The sequence below is a fragment of the Gastrolobium bilobum genome, unplaced genomic scaffold (assembly GCF_033153095.1).
Source record: "Gastrolobium bilobum isolate Gb01-03AN ecotype WA unplaced genomic scaffold, APGP_CSIRO_Gbil_v1 utg3492, whole genome shotgun sequence".
In the NCBI taxonomy this organism is placed as follows: Eukaryota; Viridiplantae; Streptophyta; class Magnoliopsida; order Fabales; family Fabaceae; genus Gastrolobium; species Gastrolobium bilobum.
This window is the reverse complement of record NW_026898051.1, coordinates 411,948-434,781: the sequence shown is the minus strand read 5'-3', so window position 1 is coordinate 434,781 and position 22,834 is coordinate 411,948. Positions and strand designations below refer to the sequence as shown.

General features: G+C 32.8%; 2 protein-coding genes across 4 annotated transcripts; both read right to left on the bottom strand.

The window, feature by feature from the left end:
- Positions 1-396: 396 nt before the first annotated feature.
- On the bottom strand, positions 397-1,744 carry LOC133312446 (uncharacterized). Of its 2 annotated transcripts, none has more exons than XM_061513636.1 (2): positions 1,610-1,744; positions 397-1,187 (listed from the first exon to the last, which is right to left on the bottom strand). In XM_061513636.1, the coding sequence occupies exon 2, from the start codon at positions 1,133-1,135 to the stop codon at positions 644-646; it is 492 nt and encodes a 163-aa protein (XP_061369620.1). In that variant the 5' UTR covers positions 1,136-1,187; positions 1,610-1,744; the 3' UTR covers positions 397-643. The 2 variants fall into 2 exon arrangements, with proteins under 2 accessions (XP_061369620.1, XP_061369621.1); XM_061513637.1 differs by having other exon boundaries at positions 397-1,154.
- A 14,170-nt stretch (positions 1,745-15,914) lies between these two features.
- On the bottom strand, positions 15,915-20,224 carry LOC133312425 (putative lipase ROG1). Of its 2 annotated transcripts, none has more exons than XM_061513611.1 (10): positions 19,827-20,224; positions 19,572-19,639; positions 18,719-18,789; positions 18,254-18,523; positions 17,827-17,987; positions 17,678-17,733; positions 17,519-17,571; positions 17,311-17,443; positions 16,410-16,507; positions 15,915-16,209 (listed from the first exon to the last, which is right to left on the bottom strand). In XM_061513611.1, exons 1-10 carry the CDS (start codon positions 20,069-20,071, stop codon positions 16,138-16,140), a joined length of 1,227 nt encoding a protein of 408 aa, XP_061369595.1. In that variant the 5' UTR covers positions 20,072-20,224; the 3' UTR covers positions 15,915-16,137. The 2 variants fall into 2 exon arrangements, with proteins under 2 accessions (XP_061369595.1, XP_061369596.1); XM_061513612.1 differs by having other exon boundaries at positions 17,311-17,437.
- Positions 20,225-22,834: the final 2,610 nt, after the last annotated feature.

Sequence of the window (22,834 nt, the reverse complement as noted above, 5' to 3'; positions counted from 1 at the left end):
CGATTGGGCCGTTATTCTTCCGCTACAATTTGTGGGCAGCCTCAAGCGCTACCATGTTTACTTTTGTTCACAAAAAGAACTTGCACCAATTTCTTCTGAACATTAATTAAATAACTTCTGAATCTATCTTTGGATCAAATTAACTTCTGTCATATTCACATATTAATTCATTACTCTGAGGGGGTGTGTGTGCGTGAGACCACAACTTTTGTACACCCAGCAATTTTTGTTTGTATGCATCACGAGAGAGCATTCGAATCTGAAGGAAGTGAACCATGCATCTAAATACTACAAACAAAAACACTGGATCCAGCCTGGCTTAGTAAATTGGTGGCCCTTCATTTTCAGAGTGAACTCAACAAGCTCAAATTAATATAGAAAATAGTGTTGCGACAACTATTCAGTATTCACATATTAAAAAATCTCATCGACCCTTTAATCCTATTTGGCATAGCATTGGTATCTAACTTTCTAAATTCCTCAGCTAAAAGAACATTTAAAAGCTTGTAACATTGGCCACCACTTTAGGACCTGAATCATTGCTGTGCACAATAACTTCGCTTGGGTCCATGATTTTCTTCTGCTAATTTTCTAAGTCTTCTTCTTTTGGTTTTCTTAAACCTCCAAATTCAAATTCAGAAACTTAATGTATCTCACTTGTTTCTTGTGTGTCCTTTTCACCTTCATTATGGCCTTGATCTTCTAATAAGCTCAAATCTTCGATTTGTTTTACCATGTCTTCACCATCTTCATCTTCATTTTCCTCCTCCTTCTCCTTATCTTCTTGGTCAATCAGGTCTTCTACTTCCTCAGGTTCTTCCTCTTCCACTCTATCTCGATCATGTCCCACAATATCATCATCCCCACCACTACTTTGTTCCTTTACCCTTTGAGATTTTGTATCATCTATCAATTGGGGTGGTTTATTTATCCATGGCTGGAACTGGAACCCTTTTCTTCCAAGCTTTTCAAGTGTTTTTGATGAGCTTTCCTCATATGGCTTCTTCTTATCATGCGAGTGTTTGAGTTGGTAAAGCAACCAGATTCCAAGAGCAATCAAAGTCAATATTTTGAAACCTTGTTTTAACTTGAACCCTTTTGTCCTCTGATTCCTATTAGGTAATTGCTTCAACATGTTTTATTTATGAATATCTCTACCAATTTGATGCAACAGCTGTTAGCAGAATCTGTGTAAGGAAGCATGAATGTTAGTATAAACTAAACAAACATATGGCAGAGTCTTATATAAACAGAGTAAATTAAGAAGCCTTAAAAGTAAAGCTTTCAACTCAACACACACAAGATAACAAAGAAAAGAATATTCTGTCGTATGTATTGAGGCTAGAAAATCCACTTTAAGGCAAAATGATTGATAAGTTTTTGTTTCAAGATGACAATGATAGTCTTCTTTCTTTATCCATTTGTTTACTACTTTGGATTAAGTGAAATAAGACAGCTTCTTAGGTACTTGCTTCCTTTGAACACATTTATAACTTATAAGTAAATATTAGTATTCCTTAAAATTATCAACAAAATTTAGAAACAGGAAACAACCCAAAAGCCTTATATGAGAAAATAGAAAGAAATGAGCAAGAATCAAGATACATACATGCCTCAAGGAAAAGTGGGTGCCTGATGAGTTGATGGTTTGAACTTTGAAGTGGATATTGCAACTTGCAAAGTTGGTAGAAGCTAATGAGAAGAAAGAGGATGAAGTATATCTAAGAAGCTAAGTAGAGAGAGAGAGAGAGAGAGAGAAGATAGCTAAAGCTCGTGAATGACATTGAGGTCACGGGCCAGCCATACATGATGTGGATGAATAATGTACATGCGTGTTTCAGTTTTTTGTGACATTCAGGAACGTGACATAACGACGTCGTTTCACTAGGAGAGGGTATTTATTACAGGTATTGAAGGTGGTTGAAAAGATTTTTCATATTTAATGCTAGGGCATGCCTTACTTTACTAATGCTACTTCTCCACAAATTTTTACTTTAATAATATTATTAATTTTGTTGCTCTATTTGACTCTTTCTATAATAAAGTCCTGTTTTAGCCTATAAGTATATAATTAAATGTACTCATAATTCTGAAATAAGTTAAATAATCTTTTTACAGATTTTAACGATATTTATTTTTTTCTCCCCTTTTTTCCCAATCAACGTCTGTCTTTCTTTGTGTTTTATTTTATCTGCGCTTGTGTATGTTTGTATATAAAGCTTTTCTGTAATACTATATATTATAATGTAAAGAGTTAAATGTTTTCTACAATAAAAAGGGCAGATTTACATAATATCTTTTTGACAAATATCATTATACATTAATCTATTATTGTTTCTACTTCTGAAATGCGAAAGCTAATGTGTTGATGATCGAAGACAATCTCAACGGATATCTAAAAAAGTTTTATAAGAGTTATGTTGTAAGAAAAGTGATTGTGTAATGTTATAGAGATTCGTTTTGCGTGCCTTAATTTTCTTTTTTTCTTTTTTCTTCAAAAAGTGTGAACCCTACAAAATGTTGTGTGTGTAGAAAAATTTGTTGTGTCATGTTAAATGACAAATGCAAACTCCTATCTAAAATATAAAAATAATTTCATTTGCAAAGTAAGATCATTTTATATCGCAAAATCCCGTTGAAAACTTTAAATCACTTAGGGCATATTTGGTACACAGTATAAGATAAAGTCTGATAGTATAAGATTCGATTAAATTTTAATAATATATAACGTTTGACATGATATTATATAAGATAATATACTATATAAGATAATATCATCCAGTATTTGATAATGCACTGTATAATATTATATAGGATAAAAATAAATATTTTTAACAAAAATATCTTTTAATAAAGAATTTATATTGTTCTCCTAAATATGTCATATGATATTAATTTTTATATAAATCTATTGATCAGTGTGTCCAAAAAATATTAAAATCTCCAATATTTTAAAAAATTATATATTGAAATTTTTTATTTTAATATATTGATATTAAAACAATATATTAATTCTTAAAAATTACACTGGTTAATACATCAACCTCTTTTCAGACCTAATCTCACCCTATAAACCTAATTAAGTTGTATATCATTTTGATATATAAAAGAATTTTGCTGTATAAGCTTATAATATATGATAATCACACCAAAACAACTAAAAATATCATAATGTATAATATAAACTTATATTATCAAATCTTATACATCACATCAAACAATTGCTTAATTTACAGCACTGAGAATTTATTTTTGTTGGTTTTCTTCTGGTCTTTGAAAGACGGAACAGTGACCATTTTGTCACACCTGGCAAAAATTTCTACCAAACTGTCACGCCAACAATAAATTTTGCCAAAATGTCACGCGGCATATTTCGCTACACTGTGTAGCTAAATATGTTTGCATATAATTCGCTACACAGTGTAGCGAAATATGCCATGTCAGGCTGCACAGTCAGCAAAAATGACACGTGTCAAGCAGGCAGAATCCAAGCATAATTCGCTACACAGTGTAGCGAATTTCTACCTGCTTGACACGTGTCATTTTTTCTGACTGTGCAGCCTGACATGGCATATTTCGCTACACTGTGTAGCGAATTATATGCAAACATATTTCACTACACAGTGTAGTGAAATATGTCACGTGACATTTTGACAAAATTTACTGTTGACGTGATAATTTGATAAAAAATTTTATCAGACGTGACATAATGGTCACTCTCCCTTGAAAGACATTCGTGCTAGCAAGGATAAGATTCCGCGTTGTTTTGTGACATGGTTGGTTATCATCGTAAATAGTTAATAAGTTGCCAACAATTTTTATTACTTTTACGAGAAATAATCATCTCATGTTTATCTCATGCAACAAAGACAAAATAGTAAAATCTATTATTTTTTTATTTTTTGAAAAAGTAATAAATCTCACAATTTTATCACTATTACATAAGATAATTAACTCGTGCAATATGAAATTAATAGATCCCTACTTTTATGTTAGAACAACACAGGAATATTTGACGTATTATTATGCGAAGCGAGACCTCTTCTCCTCCCTGACTTTGGTGCGTACCGTCATCATGAAAACCTATTAAAAAATTAAATCTAAAAATTTTAGTCCTCTAGATCAGCAGAGAATGAAAAGAAAACTTTTCCTCATACATTTATTGCGTGCATTTACTTTTCACCTACTCTGTTCCATCCTATCGTTGCTGCATAACCGACCTCTCCCATTATTTTATTTTATTTTTACAAGATTAATATTAGTTAGCTCCCGTAGATATATATGTTATTTTATATATGTCTAAATTTTACTGTTTGATCATAATTAATTTTCTATTTTTTAATACGTACTTATATAGTTATATTCTAATTCTGCTATATACCCTTGTGAGATTTAATGAGAACATGTATATCCAAGTGATGTGAAAGAAATATTCTTCTCATAATCATGAAACCCAATGCATAATTAGACCACAAATTTTTTTAATGCAATAAATATAATTTTTAAAGAAATTAAATCAATGATAAATTAATAATTTGATAATTTAACTCTGAGTTAACAAAAAAACAAATGTCAATGAGATTTCAAATATTTAAATAAAAGGAAAAATATTTATCCAAGTATATAATTTTATGTTATTTAAGATGAAATGACATCGTTTTGGTATATAATTGATAATTTTTACATTATCTCTCTTTCATAAAATTAGGAAGAGAGAGAAAATGGAGAAAGAATATAAAAGATTATCAAATATGTATCAAAATGACAATGTTTTATCTAAAATAATATAAAATTACACCCTTTAAAAAAAGGGAAAAATATTTTCGCAGTTACTGCAGAAAATTTATATGCATTTATTCCCTAAACAACGTCGTTTTAGTATTGAAATCTTAAAAAATTATAAATATTAAGACAATTATAACCCTGAAATAAATTAAAATTACAAAAATACCATGATTTTCGTCCCAAAACGATGTGTATTGAGCTTACTGCAGCTAACTTGTCTGCCGTAACTGCAGAAAAAGCGAATCCTTAAAAAAAAAACATTTTTTTCTTAAATAAAAGATAACAAGCAGGTCTCACCAGACACGGCCCAACAGGCGAAATTAGGTTGAGCTAAGTTAGGTAAAAATTTTGTAGATTTAGATTTTATTAATCAACTTCTGTACAAGTAAATTTATTTATAAAGAGTGAACTTGAGGTCTTAGTACCTATTTGGATACTCTCTTTTTTAGCTTATCTTCTTTTTTATAAACAAAAATTAGGTTAAACAGATTCTTACAAAAGCACTTATAATAAAAAGAATTTTTTTTATAATAAAAAAAGAGAGAGTCAAAATCAAGAAGTTCCTAAGAGGTGTTTTTTTTTTTAAATGTGTTTTTTTTTATGAACAACTTTTAGATGATTTTTAAACTAAAAAATTTATGTAATCATCAAACATCTTTATAACACCTCGTATTTTGTAAATGTATTATTATATATGAAAATATGGTTTAAAGGGTAGGATTAGTGAAAATCCTGAAATTAGGGTCAAATTGCATAATAAGGGTAAAATGGTAATTTACTAAATACGTAACCCTAGGAAAGAAAATTTGAGTGTGAGATCTCAAATGAGAAAAATAATACTGGAAATGGATTCAGGACGGAAAATTGAGTGGATAGGCAAGTTTCAGAAAATTTGATGAATAGTTATTTTACCGGTGTAAAATACTGTGGTATAATTGTACCGATAAGTGCAAAAATATGATCAGTATCTCTAAGAAGTAAAAATATGATGTGGACGAGAAAAATACGTAGGTTATGAATTTGTGAGTTAAAATGGATGATTTAAGAAAATTAATTGACGTGTGGGACCCACTTAAGTGACTTAAGTAGGTGGGAAGTCAAAAACATCACGAAATCTGATTTTTCTCTCTCCTCTCTTCCTCTCCAACCCGTGGCTTTCTCCTCCATGAACAAAGCTTGAGTTCAAACTTTCATTCAACCAAATCAGCATCAAATCCACTCCAAAAGCCTAAGTGTTGCACATCAAAGTTCAAGTAAATGACATTCTAAACCCAATCATATCACTCTCCACTCTTGAAACTCAATATTTTGGGAGAAAATCCTCACCCTCTTCCACGAAACTTTGGAGAAAAATAAGTATTCTTAGGGTTGTTGCTCAAGTCATTCCTTGGGTATTGTGTGGAGGAGCTTTTGGCCTTGATCCTTGATTCCCTCTCACGGACTCGATAGAGGTGGAATAAGCTTGGAGCTTACGTTGAGGAGCATTGTCTTCAGAGTTGAGGTAAACTCTTGGTACTTGATTTTTATCCCTCGTGTGTTCCGCTACACCTAGTGGAAGGTCGTGGTTGGATTTTGTGCTCTTCGACATTGTGTGAAATTGTATAATCATGCATGATTGCTTGATTGTGTGACATATCTGTGATCTCTGGCCAGTAAATGTGTGTGGTTTGGACTTCCGCTGGAGATATCCCTTTGGAGGATTCCGATCAGGTTTTACCGTGGAGCCGACTCTGCGAGTGGTACCCGGATGATCCAAACGTGGGACTTTCGCTGGATAGGTCTCTTGAAGAGTTCCAGTTGGGTTTTGTAACACCCCGTGTATACCCGATTTGTTAACATGTCATCGTATTAAGTCATGCTTAATTTAAAATACGGAATAACTTTTTACTTTCAATTATGACGTCATTTATATTACCAAGTTGAATTACTTAATTAATTTAAAAAACATTGTCTGTATGTAATTGCAAAAGACAACTAACTGGAATACCTCAATATATAATTAACAGTGAGTATCTAAATCACGGAGCTACAACACGTAGTCTGGACAATATCCTGATACATTATCACAACTCGAATCTAAAATACGACATAGTCAATCAATGTGGCATGGACAATTTCCATGCTCACCAAATAAGGCAACAAGCCCAGCATAGTCTCAAATCAATAACATAACACGAAGCTAATAGCATAAAAACAACCAACATATTCCAGCATCCAAACATAATCAGCATAAACAGAAATATCAGCTAAGCTCTGGCCTCCTGCCGCCAGAGGTCTCAACCCCCGCATTACCTGAACCTGAAAATGGTGCCCCAAACGTGGGGTGAGATCTCTAAACAGAAATCTCAGTAAGACAAGGGGTCCTCAAGGATTTCTCCACTCCAAGCTCACTTATATGTGCAATATAAGTTCTAAAAGCAGTATACAATATCAGTTCCAAAATCAGTGTAATGCAACAGATAATCATGTAATGTGTGTCAACTATTCTACTGGCCAGAGAAATGCAGGATTTAAATACGTCTATTGTATACATCAGTGCAAGACGCCACTTGCACCTACCCACAGAATCACCATATTGTATGACGCCACATTCTCAGGCTTACTGTCTAGATAGAACAACACATGCATATTATAAGGCCCTTACACTTAACAGCTCAAAAGCATTTCAATCATCAAAACATGAAAACACATCATGCATAAAACCATTCCCCCATGGGGCATGGGGGAACCAACAATGGTTAAACCGAGGACACGAAAGCTTACCTCGCAAGCTAACTATCCAAGCCAAGCTCACACTAGCTCAATGCCCAATAACAGCACAATCACAATCTTTTTATATCAGAAATATCATCAATAACCATACTTTAAAGGTTCATTTTATTATGACAACATTTCCTTATTCTATTACATCTTTTCTAATTCATAATTATCAAGCATTAAGTCCCTCAATTAAAGGTATCACTGTTTCCCAACAGTAACAAAAACTTCCTAGGCCGTCATGCCCAAATGGGGACTTTCCCACCCATAAAACTGGTTTATGGTCGTTTTCACAGGTGGTAATCGATTACCAAGCACATGGTAATCGATTACTGAACTAGGTAACCGATTACCAAAAACATGGTAATCGATTATTGAACATGGTAACCAATTACCAAAAACATGATAATCGATTACCACACAGGAAGAACAGTTTTCTGCAAAAAATTTCTGCATAAATCGAAGTGAAAATGGCTCCCAATGATCCAAGGTTCGGTTTTGACCCAAAACAGATGTTCATTAATACTTATTAACCCTAGATTAACAACCCTAAGCTTGAATGATTAAAGTTATCTCATTTCATAACACAAACAAGCTATTTTCATGAAATTTCAAAGAGAAAGTTCAAGGTATACCTATTGAGGCTCAAACTCAACAGAAAAATAGGCTCTTGGGGCTCTCTAACAAGGCTCAAAGGTTCTGACTTTGCAAGAGCACGAAAATGTACCACAAGGTTGGACCTTTCTCCGTCAAAATGGCACCATTAAGCTCAAAATGGCATGGAGATGTCTCCCACACCTCACAACCTCAAAGTCAGCAGCTCCCTCACTCACCACAACACCCACAACTCAGAAATAGCTGGACTTTTACCCACCATGGCTAGAGCACACTCTTATAAGCAACTTTGGTGAAGGAACTAAGTGAAAATGTGCTCTCTTGGAGCTTCACTGGAGGAGAGAAGATGGGAGAAGGTGGCTGCCCCCCTAGGTTCAGGAAATGCTATGTAGAAGATGAAGAGCTGACCTAGGATCATGTGCCCTTGGGTATTTATAGGCGCGCTTAAGTTTAATCGCGCAGTATTAGCGTTAATAGCTACGCTTATCATTTTAATCTCAAACTTGGAATTCTGAACCTAGCCATTTTTCTAAGATTTTTCATATTTTTATTTTATTTTTCGCAGTACTTTTTCCCGGTACGCGCTTTAACGCTGACAGTATTAGTTCTGGCATCAGTTCTCATTATTTTGACCTGAAACTTGACATACTAGTCCTATATACTATTCTAGGAATATTTCCACACTTATTATAATTTTTCGGGATACTTCATCGGTACGCATTTATACCGAGGAGCAGAATCGGTATCTGCACTTTTCGTCAGAAAGGCAACTTTTAACCTTCTTAGCCACTTACCATAATTATTTAAGCCTTCTCATAATTATTAGGGTCAATTATTGAATTATTTCCTAATTCTCATATTCATTTAATTAATTTTCTAAATTAACGGTGCAGGTTCTTACAGGTTTTGCCATGGGGTCGTCTCATCCATGGGAGAGGCACCAGGAAGCTTACTGGGAGTTATATGATGGGGTTCTTGAACGAAATCCTTGTGTGAATGTTCTTGGATGTGAGCCCAGTGTGTTGTTATTTTATATGTTATGCATTTTATATGATGATCATTGTATGCACATTGAGTGAGACATGGGGTGGAGTGATCCTCTAGTACCCTTGGTTTACTGAGATATATTTGTATATATCTCCCCGCGTTTGGGGATATCATTTCAGGTTATAGTGAGCATGACGGATCTTCGGGCAAGAGGCCCGCTTAGTGGAGGAGTTGAGCATGATGTGCATATGGAGGGCATAGCATTTTGGAGGATTATATTTGAAGCACATAACATTACATTTAGTATTTTGGACTTAGATTATGAACATATTGCATGTTGATATTGCCATGCTCTTGGGTGTTCATGATTAGATTCTAAGTATTTTGTAATTGTTTTATATTTCATGCCTCTTGTGAATATGGGTATTTTGGTGAGCATGAGACTTGTCCACGGCCACATATTTTGGGTTAGAGACTTTTGGAGACTTGCGATGTAAAGTGACCATTTGATGTTTAAATGGCTTTGGAATTGGGGACTATTGTAATTGATGCATGAATTAATGATTATGCATGATGGAAGGGCCTATGGCCTACATTATTATATGTGCATGTGTTATAATAAATGTCAAAGTGTTAGGAGTAGAAAACATGGTACATTTGGTAAAGAAAAGTTGTCATATGTGAATTTTGCAGTATGGTAATCGATTACCTTCAGTATGGTAATCGATTACCTGAAATAGGGAACGTAAAATTTGAGCCGTTGTGATCAAAATAATCGATTACTTTTGCATAGGTAATCGATTACCTAGTTCAGTAATCAATTACCTATGGCAAGATAATCGATTACTAAAAACAGGGGAGCCCAAAATTAGCTTCCGCCTCATTCTGGAACTTCTGGTAATCGATTACCTCAAGAAGGGTAATCGATTATCACTGTGTAAATTTTGAAAATAAGGAATTTTATGACCTAGAGTTAATGGTATTGTTTGGAGGGGTTATAATAAATAAGTTTTATGCTTTCGCGATTTTTGCATTTACAATTACGGTGTTGTTTTAATTGATTACAAAAATGGTTAATGTTTAACAATAAGGATTTAATAAAAGAAAAAAGTTTACCCGTAATTTAATTAACTCAATTGTTGTGATTGTAACTACGCTTAATACCATATGTAATGATAACATTTTTCGGTATGTAACGGGCTGTTACAATCTTCTAGCTTTATTTTTTAAAGCTCTTTTTTTTAGTTTTATCTTAAAAGTAACTTTTAGCTTAAAAAAGAAGTTGCCAAACATGCTCTTAATCATCTCTTGTTATGGTATTTCCCCCCTCCTTGATGTGCTTTATTCTTTCTATTTTTTATTTGATGAATTTTTTAAAGGAAAAAATTATTCTCATGCTGCATGAAATAAGTTTTTCCTCCTACACACCATTCGATAATTGTGCCATTTTTTTCTTTTCTTTTTATGTTTTCAGGTGGTGTAGCCCACAAGTTTATTTATGACATGAGATAACTTATCTCCTTTTAACATAAGATTAATAAAATCCTTTTTCAAATGATTATGACTTTTCTTATTTTTTTAAACACGAACTTTTTTTAATAGTTCATTTAGTGTCTTTTGGATATAAATGAACCATATGATTCTGAATTTATTAGATTTGATTTGTTAGGATAAATAGAAATTTTCAGCATTATTTCTATAGTCTCGTGTAATAGTAAGTCATTGAAGTACATTAAAGTATGAAACATTATACACTATTTAGATGATGGCAGCACGTTATGTATTGATCTTTAAAGTAAAATATGTAATTGTCATCTATAAATAAAAAAAGATATTTTTGTAAAATTGTATCTCATGAAATAAAAATTATTCCTCAGACATCACTTCACTTCTAAAACTTAAATTAATTCGAAGCTACAATCTAAAAAATATTTAAACCTAACATTTCTAGTCCAATTACATCTCACCCTTATCATTTGGGGCTATGCTTTCAAGTTGACAACTCTTTTTTTAATAATTGTCATTAATTAGCACTTATATGCACTCTTTTATTTTGCTTATAGTACCAAAAAAAATGTTCTTTTTTTCTTTTTAAATTTTTTGACGAGACGCACTCTTATTATTATCATTATTGAATTAGCTATTAACAAATTGTTTGAAATATTTTCATTATATTCGTAAACTTAACTTATAGGGATTATATTTTCTTATACAATAAGAGATAAGATATCTCATATTGCACTCACAAATTTATATGGATCTCAATGTATAGAAAAAGAGAAAAAAATTAATTAAAGTGAGCTCCACAACTTTTTGAGTGTGTAAGAGAGACTTATTATCTCCTATCACATGAGGCTAATATTTCCGTAACTTATATAATCAGAAATAATTTAGTTGGACAATTTTTAAAAGATCCAAATATGGATAATTAATTTTACATATAAGCTCGTGAGTGTTATATCCTTACGTAAAAATAAGCATCATATTTCCCTTCCATTTGACTAGCCAAATGAGTAATTCTCCCTAGAAAATTCCATCATGCAATTTGAACTTTGAATTTATCGATGAGTGATAACAAAGGCTTGCATAACATAACACAGGCTAGCAGCATAAAAGATGGTAATGAGAATGATGAATGGCCAGTGCCCTTATAAATGGGGACAGTGTAAGGAGCAAATTCAGAGTGACATTAAATACCTTACAATGTATGGACCAAAAGAGATAAACAAGAAAGTGACGGCAACTCGCTCAGATTCACCAATTTATTTCCCTCCATCAATGTTAAGCTTCAATGAACCAAATCCTTCTTTCATTATTACGTCTCCTAGAAAGACTCTGTTAACAATTAATTAATGCACTATATAGATGCTTCAAAATTTTCATCACCACTGAAATATTTGTGTCAGCTCAGCTGTGATAAGTGATAACAAACTAACTAAAACTGAAAGGGAAAAATGAATATGTTTGAATAAATGAGATATGCTGTCGTCGATTTTATCCCTTCGAGGTAGGCTTCATTAGCTCATCCATTCTGAATTCTGATGCAAAAATCTTAATCTTGTAGTATACGAAAACAGGACCCTCTGACACACTTCTTCTCTTCCCCTTCAGATCTATTTATCTCGTTTTTGCAATGGTTCTCTCATTATACCATCAAACATTTTCAATTAACACCCCAATTGTTTTTCCATTCTCTGCCTGTTTTAAAACAACATAAAAGGAAAAGATGTGCACGAAAGATGTGATTTTTCTTCTTAGGTGAAATTGGAGTACATAATAAAAAAAAAGAGAAATTAAATAAATAAATAGATACCAAGATGCTTCTGATATACAAAACAAGTCATGTAAGCAAAAAGAAGCTAGAAATATGTACTATACTTGCAAAATCTCTAATATATACAAGGATGGGGGGGGGGGGGGGGGGGGGGGGCAACATGACTGAGAAATATTGTAAATTGAAGTCATACACATTCTTATATTCCCAAATAAAAACATGGGTCTTCCCTCTTTCAGTCATGGACTCATGGATTGAAAAAGTAGTCCCCACACTTGCACTTCCAACTCATGGGTTTATAGTTGGAAAGGTCATCCTCTCTGGAGTAAGTAACTGTTGTGGCTGTTTTTGTTGCAGAATAATGGTTTCTATGACTTTGAAATTGAGGCACAGTCGGGACCTGAACTGCTTCACAATGAGCACAAGTTACGCATCTTCTTTCACACTTGGGAGGCCTTGACCCTATTTGAGTTTTTGCCACCATGATTGATTCCCTCTCTTTCATGCCCTTCTGCACATATATAAATAGTATCCAATGTTTAAACACTAACATATATATACTGGCCTGGGACAGTGAAGAATTCATTTTATGATTTTGATTTTGTACCTGGGAAACTTCAATGAGATTGGAGATTGCTCTTCCTGCATGCATATACACATAAAAATAAGCCAAGTTGGATCAATAAAAAAGAGAGATTTTTTTTTTTTGAAGCGTGCTAACCTTCAGCCTTGAAAACAATATGAGTAAAGATAGAAGTTGAAGCAAAGAGAAAGAGCCATATGATCAATATTTGTCTATTTTTGAGGCAGCAAAAACATATTTGTGTTCTGCCCATCTTCTCAGGGGAAAAGAAATTGCAGAAGAATGAAGCAGTTGTGTAACTATAAATACTAAAAACCTTGATAGAAGATAAAATGATAGTAGAGAAGAACAGTGTGAGTCTATCTCTGTGTGTGTCTGTGTAAGAACAATGATAGTAGAACAGTGTGTCTATCTGTGTGTGTGTGTGAGAGAGAGAGAGAGAGAGAGAGAAGAAACGGTGGATATGTGGCAGTTGAGAAAGCAGTGAAGCTGAAATTCTGAAAAAGGTGTCCCAAAATGGGTCAGATATTGAATGCCACCCCCTATAATGCAAATGCGATCACCCTTTTGCCCCTATTATTTCCCCTTCAATCGATAAACATGAAGTCATGAACTGCAAAAGGTGTATTTTCAATATCATCGGGTGTTGGAGAAACAACGTGCAAGTAAATAACCCAAACTATAAAATTAGGGTCCAGTTATATTGATAATTTTTTTTTTTTATAAATTTATAAATTATATTAAGTTTGGTTAGACTTTACTCAAAAAAATGTATGATCAGTCAGATTTAGTGTAATTTGTAAGTTTGTAAAAATTAAAAAATTAATGTTTTAAATTATTACTAGTTTATCTAATCATTTAAAAAAGATTAATGTATATCATACATGAATGTACATATATATTATGAGTTTTATAAAAATTATGTTGTAAGAATAGTGATTGTGTCATACTAGAGACATTCATTTTTCCTACTTTAGTTTTTTTTTGCTTTAAAATAATGCGAGTCTAACAAAATATTGTATGCGTAGAAATTTTTTTTTTATGTTGGACGATGAATGCAAATTTGATATATTATATGTCGAACACGAGGGATTACTATTTAAAAGTCTCTAGTTGTTGTAATGGCCTCACTAAGACACATGGCTCCCTCGATTACTGAACCTCCAAAACTCGAAGTTGTACCATATGGGGACAAATCTTGAACTGAGATGAACATGCCAGGCATACAATAATGGTCATTGCCTGCACACTGCAAACTTACGATTAGGAAAATCCAAGACAAAAACCAAAAAAACACACAACGAAGTTCGCAGGCAAGGACTGAATATGAGGTTTCAATTCATGCTTTTTTTTTTAATAACCTTTTTAAGCGGGAAAAAAAATTATGCTCTATTTGGACACGCCAAGCCTGTCTTATATTTCCCAAGTAAGTCACGGAGGGTATGAATATGAAAATAGTTATAAAGAATACAAAGTTATGGGTATTTGCGAGATTGCAATAAAGTTGATCGCTAATTCATTATTCCACACGTGTCATATTTTGGTTGATGTTGCAGTTAGGCTATGACTATGTATATAGCTAGCATTGGGTAGATTTGTTACTGTGGGACATGAATATACGAACGAAACATTAATGCATCTTCTTCTTCTTCTTCCTCTAGTGCGGTGTGCAACGTTATTCATTAACTTACGCAAAGATGTTGGAATGGTGGGTCAGTTGGGCTTAGCTTGCGTCGTCTAAGAAGTAGTAAGGACCCACTGAATTTCACAGTTGTTTACTGTTAGCACATCATGTGCCACTGCTATTTCCAGCATAACACGGAAATAAAAAGGGACATGAGATTCAGAATATATAATGAATCTCATGGCCATCATGTGCTAATCTTCCTTTCTCTCTTTCTTTTCGGGGTTGCTGATCATTTGAATGCGTACAATAAGGAAATATATCATAACTATTAAAAAAGTAATATTTTTTTTGATGATATTTAATATTAATTATGTATAGCATAATTAGATTGTTAGAAAAAATGTAAAATAAAAATTTAGAGTTTCTTATATTTTTTTTGTTACCCTTGTCTTAATTAGATTCTGATAAGTTAGATTGTAAATTATCCGCTTGAGCTTTGAGCTCATCACAAAATTACCTCATGAAATTTCAATTTTATTAAATTACCTGCTCAAACTTCTAGCAATTTAGCAATTCACTGTTTCATCAATCATCCTTTTACATAGTTAATGCTAACAAATGTTCTTATGTTTTTTTCCGCAGTAAATTGCTTCCAAGCATACTGAGAGCTAAAGTTATATAATTTTTTTATTTTTTTTTTGGAAATTGTTCTAAGGATATCTCCAGCCAATAGTCAAGAACTAATCTTCTCGATGCGGAGTGATCATGCGATTGTGGGTATAACCTCTTTTAACAAAGTCTTTTTTATACACACGGACATGTTTAAAGGATCCAACTATACTGGGCTTTGTTGGTAAGTTATATGAAATTTGGTTATATTAAGAAATTAATCATGAATTGCTCAGTGTTTAAAGCTCAAAAGTTGCAGAAATTAAAATTTTAGAAGATAATTTGCTAAAGTCAAGCGATAAAGTGGGCAATGACAAAATTTTACCACATCAATTGTTAGGTAGGGAAATCTTAATTTATTGATGGAGGTTTTTTTTATATATATACATTATTGACGGAGTTAAAATTAAGAAGAAAAAAACATTACTTTGTTTTATTATTTAGGATCATAAAACAAAAAGTCAAATATTACTATGAGAAGTTGAGGAGTATTTTAAAAAAGTTATAATTGCAAATTAGAAGAATTTATAATTTTATCCTTTCTATATTTCTTTTGCATACTTTATTTAATTAAATAATAATGATATGTTAGAAAAGAAAAAAAAGTTGTGACCAAACCAGGGAATCTTTATAAAAGTATAAAATAGAATAGGTACAAGAACGACATCTTATTAAAGTACAATATACATCCCATTCTATTCTTTCATTAATTCATCTTTCCCTTCTTTTGTGCTCTAAAGAGTCAAGCGAGTAGGAAAATACACAAACACCCCTTTTCTCCACCTCCTCAAGAAAAATGGCACTACCCTGTCCCTTAGAAGCGGGCAAAATGGGAAAATTCTATAACTGAAAATTGTCAACCATATGTTGAACCACGTCTGTTCCATCAGAATTGAAACGGTAACTTTTTACCTGAATATAAAACAAAATTCAAGCATAGAAAATATATTATTAAGACTTAGGACAAATAATAATATACCAGACTATCACTACAGATTTTCAAAACAGAAAATAATTAGTGACATTGAAGACCCCATCATGGTCTTGTCAGTGTTAAAGAGAAGAAAAGAATTATGCTTCTACATGATGTTTTTCAAGAAGCAGAAACTTGCCTGAATGGTACTATGTGCGAGATATCTCTGCCTAATCCCACTGAAGCTGACATCAATGCGATCCCAGCTCATTGATGTTAAGCCTCTGATCATTTCCTCTACAAGTGTATTTAATTGTTATATGACATATTTTAGTAATGATATCCAAAATATAAATCATCAATTCATCATCTTCAATCAGAAGCAGAAACATGTAAACTACACAAGCAAACAAATAACATGCAGCCTTGGTTCTCAAGGTTCTTAATCATTAGAGGATGGATACTCTTAGTGGATCTAAGCTTTTCAAAACGAAGAAACATGGGTCCAATATACCCTCATAGATACCGTACCACCTTTTACCTTAGCATGTACACAAAATTAAGGCTCTCAATAGACTGCAGTTCTAGTATACAGCTAAAGATAGCAGTAATCTTTTAGTTCATGCACACACAAAATATTTTTGTTTGAATATTTCCTCCTTTTGAGATATCAAACTCAACAAACTGCATCACGGTATATATCATATAAAAACTGAATCACTTTTTTAAAGGAATGTGTCTCATGTCTAACCACTCCCTCCAGAAAGAAAGTCAATTAGAGTGTCAGGATGTTATTCCACCAAATACCTACTATAATACGAATAATTAACTTAAACAAAGCCAATGCATTTTGTTAAAGAATCTTCAAATGACATCAACTTTGATTATTTTGGGGTTGCTTTTCCCATTTTCGCTTTCATGGGCCATCTGACCACACAAAGGTTTACAAAAGGGCTTGTCTTTTCAGCTTCAGCCAAACACTAGCCCCCTCAGGCCATAACATATAAAACCTTGTTAAGTTATCGTTGTAGGTTTTTCTAAAGTTTTTTAGATATCAGCAGATACAAGATAAAGTTCATTAGTTAAAAAAGGTGAAGTACCTTCCATGTCAAGTTTACCGGATCCACTACTCACTTTAGATTCAGTAGTAACTTCCTCAGGAACAGAAGTGGATGTTGCTGTCTCTACATTTACAATATGTGGGTACTTCTCGTGTCTTGAAAGATGCTGGCGCTGAATAAAAAACTAGCTAGTTAGATACAATTTACATAAATTATATGTATTATACTTTAGAAGCTTGATAATCACCTTTGGAAGCTCGTTTCTACGCCTTATAGATGACGTACTCCATCCAACAAGTTCTATGTAAGAGTCAAGTTATTCATGTAAGCACTACACACAGTGACAATAAATTGTATAATAAGAATACCAAAATGGTTAATTCTGCTTAACTAAGACAAAGGATACGGTCATAACGAGCATTAGCATAGGCAACACGGTGTTTGAAGGACCTTAATGCAGACCTGAAGAGAAAGAGGAGTAATCTGTTATTTGTTCATGACTCGGAGAAGTCATCATAAGTCACAAAAATCAAATAACCAAACTATAAACCATACATGAATTTCATATCTTCAGAGTCACGAACCATCTGCAGAAGAAGAGGAGGTTTTCCATTTTTACTATCAGTTAAAAATAGATGTTTTCCTGTTCTGCCAAAAAACCCTGCAACATGAGATACTGCTTTCTCCAGAGAGTAAAACCCACAAAACATTGGAACCTGAAGTATGCCAAAATTCCAAAACCATGTCATGAAGCCATTATTATCAACATATATTAGTAACACATTTATATATTTAACATTATGGTGTTGCAAACTGCTATTTTAATTGCCACTGAAGCGCATCACAAGCAGCAGCTTAATCACAGATAGTAAAGCACTCAAATTACATATTTCGCAGTAATAAAGTCGCATTAGACAACCCATTTTAAGTCCAGAAGAAATCAATAGATAAACAGAATTTTTTAAAGGTTCAAGAGAATCACCTGTTTATGCCCTCTAGAACCAAGGTGTGGCGTTGCGGAGGTAATAAAATTTATGGGCTCCAGTCCTGCAATTTTACCTTCATATTTCCTATCATGACATTCTTGATCTGAAATCTGACTCTCACAATTCCCATTCCCCTGAGAAAATTCCATAGACATGTCTTTCCCATAAAGCTTGGCTATTGCATACCTTGCTACCAAGCCACCTAAAGAATGACCTATAAATGAAATTTTCTGTACACTTGGGTAACGTTTTATAACTGATATAACCTGAGAAAAGAGAAGACAAAAAAGATATTTTATCTTTCTGGATTTGATGCAACAGAATTGAAGTCAATTGAACATTTGAGATTGACAAGTGGAAGCAATTCAAAAAGATGAATATTTAGTAATGAAAGGCAACATGAAGTACAGATGCAATAAAGTTGTACAAAGATCAACAGTTGAATGTCAAAGCCATAATACCTCCTCTGCTAATCTCTCTCCCATTACATCAACGCCGTCAAATGTCAACATTGCAGAATTACACTCACTGCCTGCATTGCACAATGGTGATGCATTCCATTAAATGATGGAAGCCAGTTTTGCTGTGGAAAGAATGCAACAGAAAATAGAATGAAGATAATTTAAACTATTTTTTTTTTTTTTTACTTTTAAACCCATTCTAATAAGAGCAGAGGGATGGAGGTTGCTTCTGCATACAAGACCATCTAGTTTGCATACAAGGACCTCACTAACTGCACAATAGTGACTCTCAAGAGCTAAGATTTAAATCAAACTTCAAGGTAGAACCAATCTAGGACACTTTCAGTCTGCAGAATACAAGTTAATTAGATGGTATCCTAGTTACCATTACATTTATTTCCAAAAACTATTAATCCACATTTGTCCCTTCTACATTTTCATCATTTCTGTGACCATTGCACAATATTCCCAACCAAATCTTTATTTAAAATATCAAATTAAAATAATAAAGCAGACTACATATCATGATGATAAATTTAATGAAAACCACTGCATTAAAGTTCTCCCTCCTTGTTTTAGAACGCCAAGCAAGAGCAGTATCCTCCAAGATTTGTTGGTACTTGAAGGGATCAAAACCTAACATATGCAATTCTATAATGTCCCCATCCGAATCAAAAAAAAAAAAAAAAAAACACTAAGCATTGCCATGGTCAAGTTGAAGATTGTAATTACGTGAGAAACTGAGATTCTTTGTACTGATTTAATGATACGAAACATCAGATTGATGATATTCCTCGAATTCTAACTGAACACAAATGACGAAAAGGAAGCTACCAGGATTGTGTGGACTTACAATGTACAATAGCATCATCTGGATACCTTTTCAGAAACTGCTTTGCAGCAAATTTCCAATTCTGAGCGCTGCAATAAAGAGGTATAGCTATATTTAATTAACAAATAGATTAATTAAGCATAATCACAAAACAAAATGTTATACTTTTGGTACATTTTTCCAAACCAGACAGTTCGTGGGGTAGTGTAGAGGCAAATCATCAATCTTTACAAACATTGTTTGATCATGATTTATTAAAGTTAAAGAACTACGAACCTGCCTATGAGACCATTAACCGTTATAATCAAGTGGGTAGGTTTTGGACGCTGACCAGATGCATCAACAACCTCCATATCAAAACTTTCTCCAGTGGCATCATATTCGATCCTGAAACAACCAAACTTGGGTATATAAGACCTCCTCTTCTTCTTGGTTTCATTGTTGACCCTCTTCTTCTTGGTCCCTCGATCAGCACCTTCTATGTCTTCTTCTTGAACGTGGGGTGCTCGTTCTGAATCCATGGAAGTGATGAGGCTTGAGAACAAAGTGAACACTACGAAACAATGATTTGTTTGTTGGTGGTGTGGAATGGGAAGATGGTAGCGGCAAAGGCGCAAGGTCAAATAAGTGAGAGTCTTAGGAAGTTGTCGTTTTAAGTAGTTGTTAGATTCATAGTTGTGATGTACAAACAATACGAAGCTGCCTTTCAATGACTTTCATATTCAATTTCTTGACTCTGACCCTTCCTTTTTAATAGCCATTCTGTTTCTTTAATCTTTTTTTTTTTTGAAGTTAAGTTTAATTTTATCTATTACAAGTATATAAAATTATGGAAAAATTACTGTTAGGCTACATGTATTAACTTTTTCTCATACACAAAATTTGATAACTGTGTCATTTTTTTTTTTTTCAGATAATAGAATTCACAAATTTATCTCTATGACATGAGATAACTTATCTCCTTTAATCTGAGATAACTTATCTCCTTTAACATGAGATTAACAAAACTCATAAAATTATCTCCTTCTAATGTAACAAATATTAATCTCTTAATTTATTTGGTGTCACCAATCAATGTTGTGTAGGATTTCGAACTTGATTCATATGTCTTATTATGGTAATATTCGTAGCAGGGCCCATTTAGATGGCGTAACAAAACTTTGGTGGATTCTACGGGCACATGTGGAACAATTAAAGTTGGACGCATGGGTTATTATTGCAGGTTTTATTGTCATAAGTTATGATGATTATAAGAGCTGTTAATTTCTTCTTCACAAGCCTAACATTAGAAAAAAATTCAATTTCGTTCTAGAAACCTGAAAGAATGGGGTTTGGATTTTCTCCTCTCTTTTTCTTCTTTTCTTATGGAAGACAATCTCTAGAACACGAAACAGTTGACCCGCAATGTCTTCGCAATTGTTTATATTTAAACAAATATTTTTATATGATATACATATCACACTATTAACATAAGTTAATTGAACTATCAAATGATGTAAATTTAGTTTAAATAATAAAAACTTTCTAACCATGGAGTGATATATGCGAATATTGTATTATTCAGTTAAATAAGCTTGGGTGGGTTGCAACTTTCAACTTTTTCTTTTTGGTGGGAATGGTCCTTTGCTTTTTAACCTGACACGCATGTGGCTGAGGTTTGCACTTGCCCAATCGCTGATGTTTGTTAGGGAAAATACAATGAAGATACAGTCAAAATAAAACATTTATTAATTAAAAGAAGATAATGTTTAGGTATAAAACACAAAATTTAATTGTTATTTAAATTATAAATTAAATACGCATCGTGTTTGTTTATACATAAATATTTGCCCACAAAATGCTTGATTTAATTGTTTTTATTCTTAAAATCAAGTTTAAATTCATAATAATTATAATTTTGATTTCTATTTGAAAAATTATAAAAGTATATCATCAAACACTTAGATATGAAAATCCAGCAAGAAGCACATAACAAATTTTTTTGTTTATTTTTTTATTAATGTTTATGATATAACCCCAAAACAATATTATGAAAATATATATATATATATATATATATTTCATAATATTTTAATAAAATTCATGATATAAGAGGGGATAAGATTTTCAGAATGCTGTGTATTTTTGTTTTTAAACCCAACATCATTTTAAAATTGCAGAAGATAATTTTTATTTTTCAGTAATTTTTCCCAAATTTTTTTATAAATAAATTTTCCGAACTTTCCTAATTCTTGCTGCCACCTACCACCTACCACCTCTTTGTCCTGACTCGTGTCATTTCCGTAGAAATTTTTAACCATTTATGTTAGACTTCTTTTCCCATCCGCGTCAAGCCTAATCTTGAAATACATGTCAAGATAAATTTTACTTTTTCTCTATCTCTCTCCAAGCGTTAGATTAGACTTTAGAGTCGAAGTTACGCGAGAAACAACACACTGTGCAAATTTGGGGGGGCGGGGGGGGGGGGAACCACTGAAGGACTTATAATAAAATCAGTTATTTTATTGGTGAAAAATGCAACCAAAAAAAAATGATAAAAACATTTTTAAAATTTATAAGTAATTAATTTTAGAATTTTATAAGAGTTATGTTGTAGGAAAAATGATTGTGTAATATTATAGAGATTTGTTTTGTATGCTGTAATTTCTTTTTTTTTTTTCTTCAAAAAATGTGGACCCACAAAATGTTATATGTGTAGAAAAGTTTGTTACGTCGTGTTAAATGACAAATATAAAACAAATTTAATTTTATGCGTGTCTAGGTTTTGGAATTTTAAACTCCTCGCAGAAACATAATGTTATTACATTTGCTGAATGTAATTAGAGCTGTCAAAAAGGGCTCAAGCCATAGGGCCAGCCCATCAAGCCCTAGGGCCAGCCCTATAAAATTTTAGCCCTCTATGCAATGGGGCCATTTTAAGCCCATCCTTTTAAAGCCCTCTCATTATAGGGTTAGGTTGGGGCTGGCCCGCGGGCTACAATATTCAACCCAATTTACAACGAAAAAATTTCATCAAAAGTTTTGACGGAAAAAAGAATTCCTTCAAAAATTTTGATGGAATATTTTCCGTCCAAAATCTTCGATGAAAATGTGACCCAATGAAAATTACAACGGAAATATTTTTTTTCAAAATTTTTGAAGGAAATGTATCTGTGAAACTTTCGACGGAATTTAGATTGCGTAAAGATTTTTGACAAAATATTTTTTTCGTTGAAATTGTTTACAGAAATATTTTCGTCAAAGTTTTTTACAGAAATAATTTCCGTGGAAATTTTTTAGCAAAA

Excerpts from the sequence above, each read along its gene's own strand:
- LOC133312446 (XM_061513636.1), bottom strand. The coding sequence starts at position 1,135 with ATGTTGAAGCAATTACCTAATAGGAATCAGAGGACAAAAGGGTTCAAG.
- LOC133312425 (XM_061513611.1), bottom strand. The coding sequence starts at position 20,071 with ATGGATTCAGAACGAGCACCCCACGTTCAAGAAGAAGACATAGAAGGT. Across the intron at positions 18,790-19,571 it reads AGATGATGCTATTGTACATT|GCAGTGAGTGTAATTCTGCA; the intron begins GTAAGTCCACAC and ends TGTGCAATGCAG. Across the intron at positions 18,524-18,718 it reads GAGAGAGATTAGCAGAGGAG|GTTATATCAGTTATAAAACG; the intron begins GTATTATGGCTT and ends CTCTTTTCTCAG.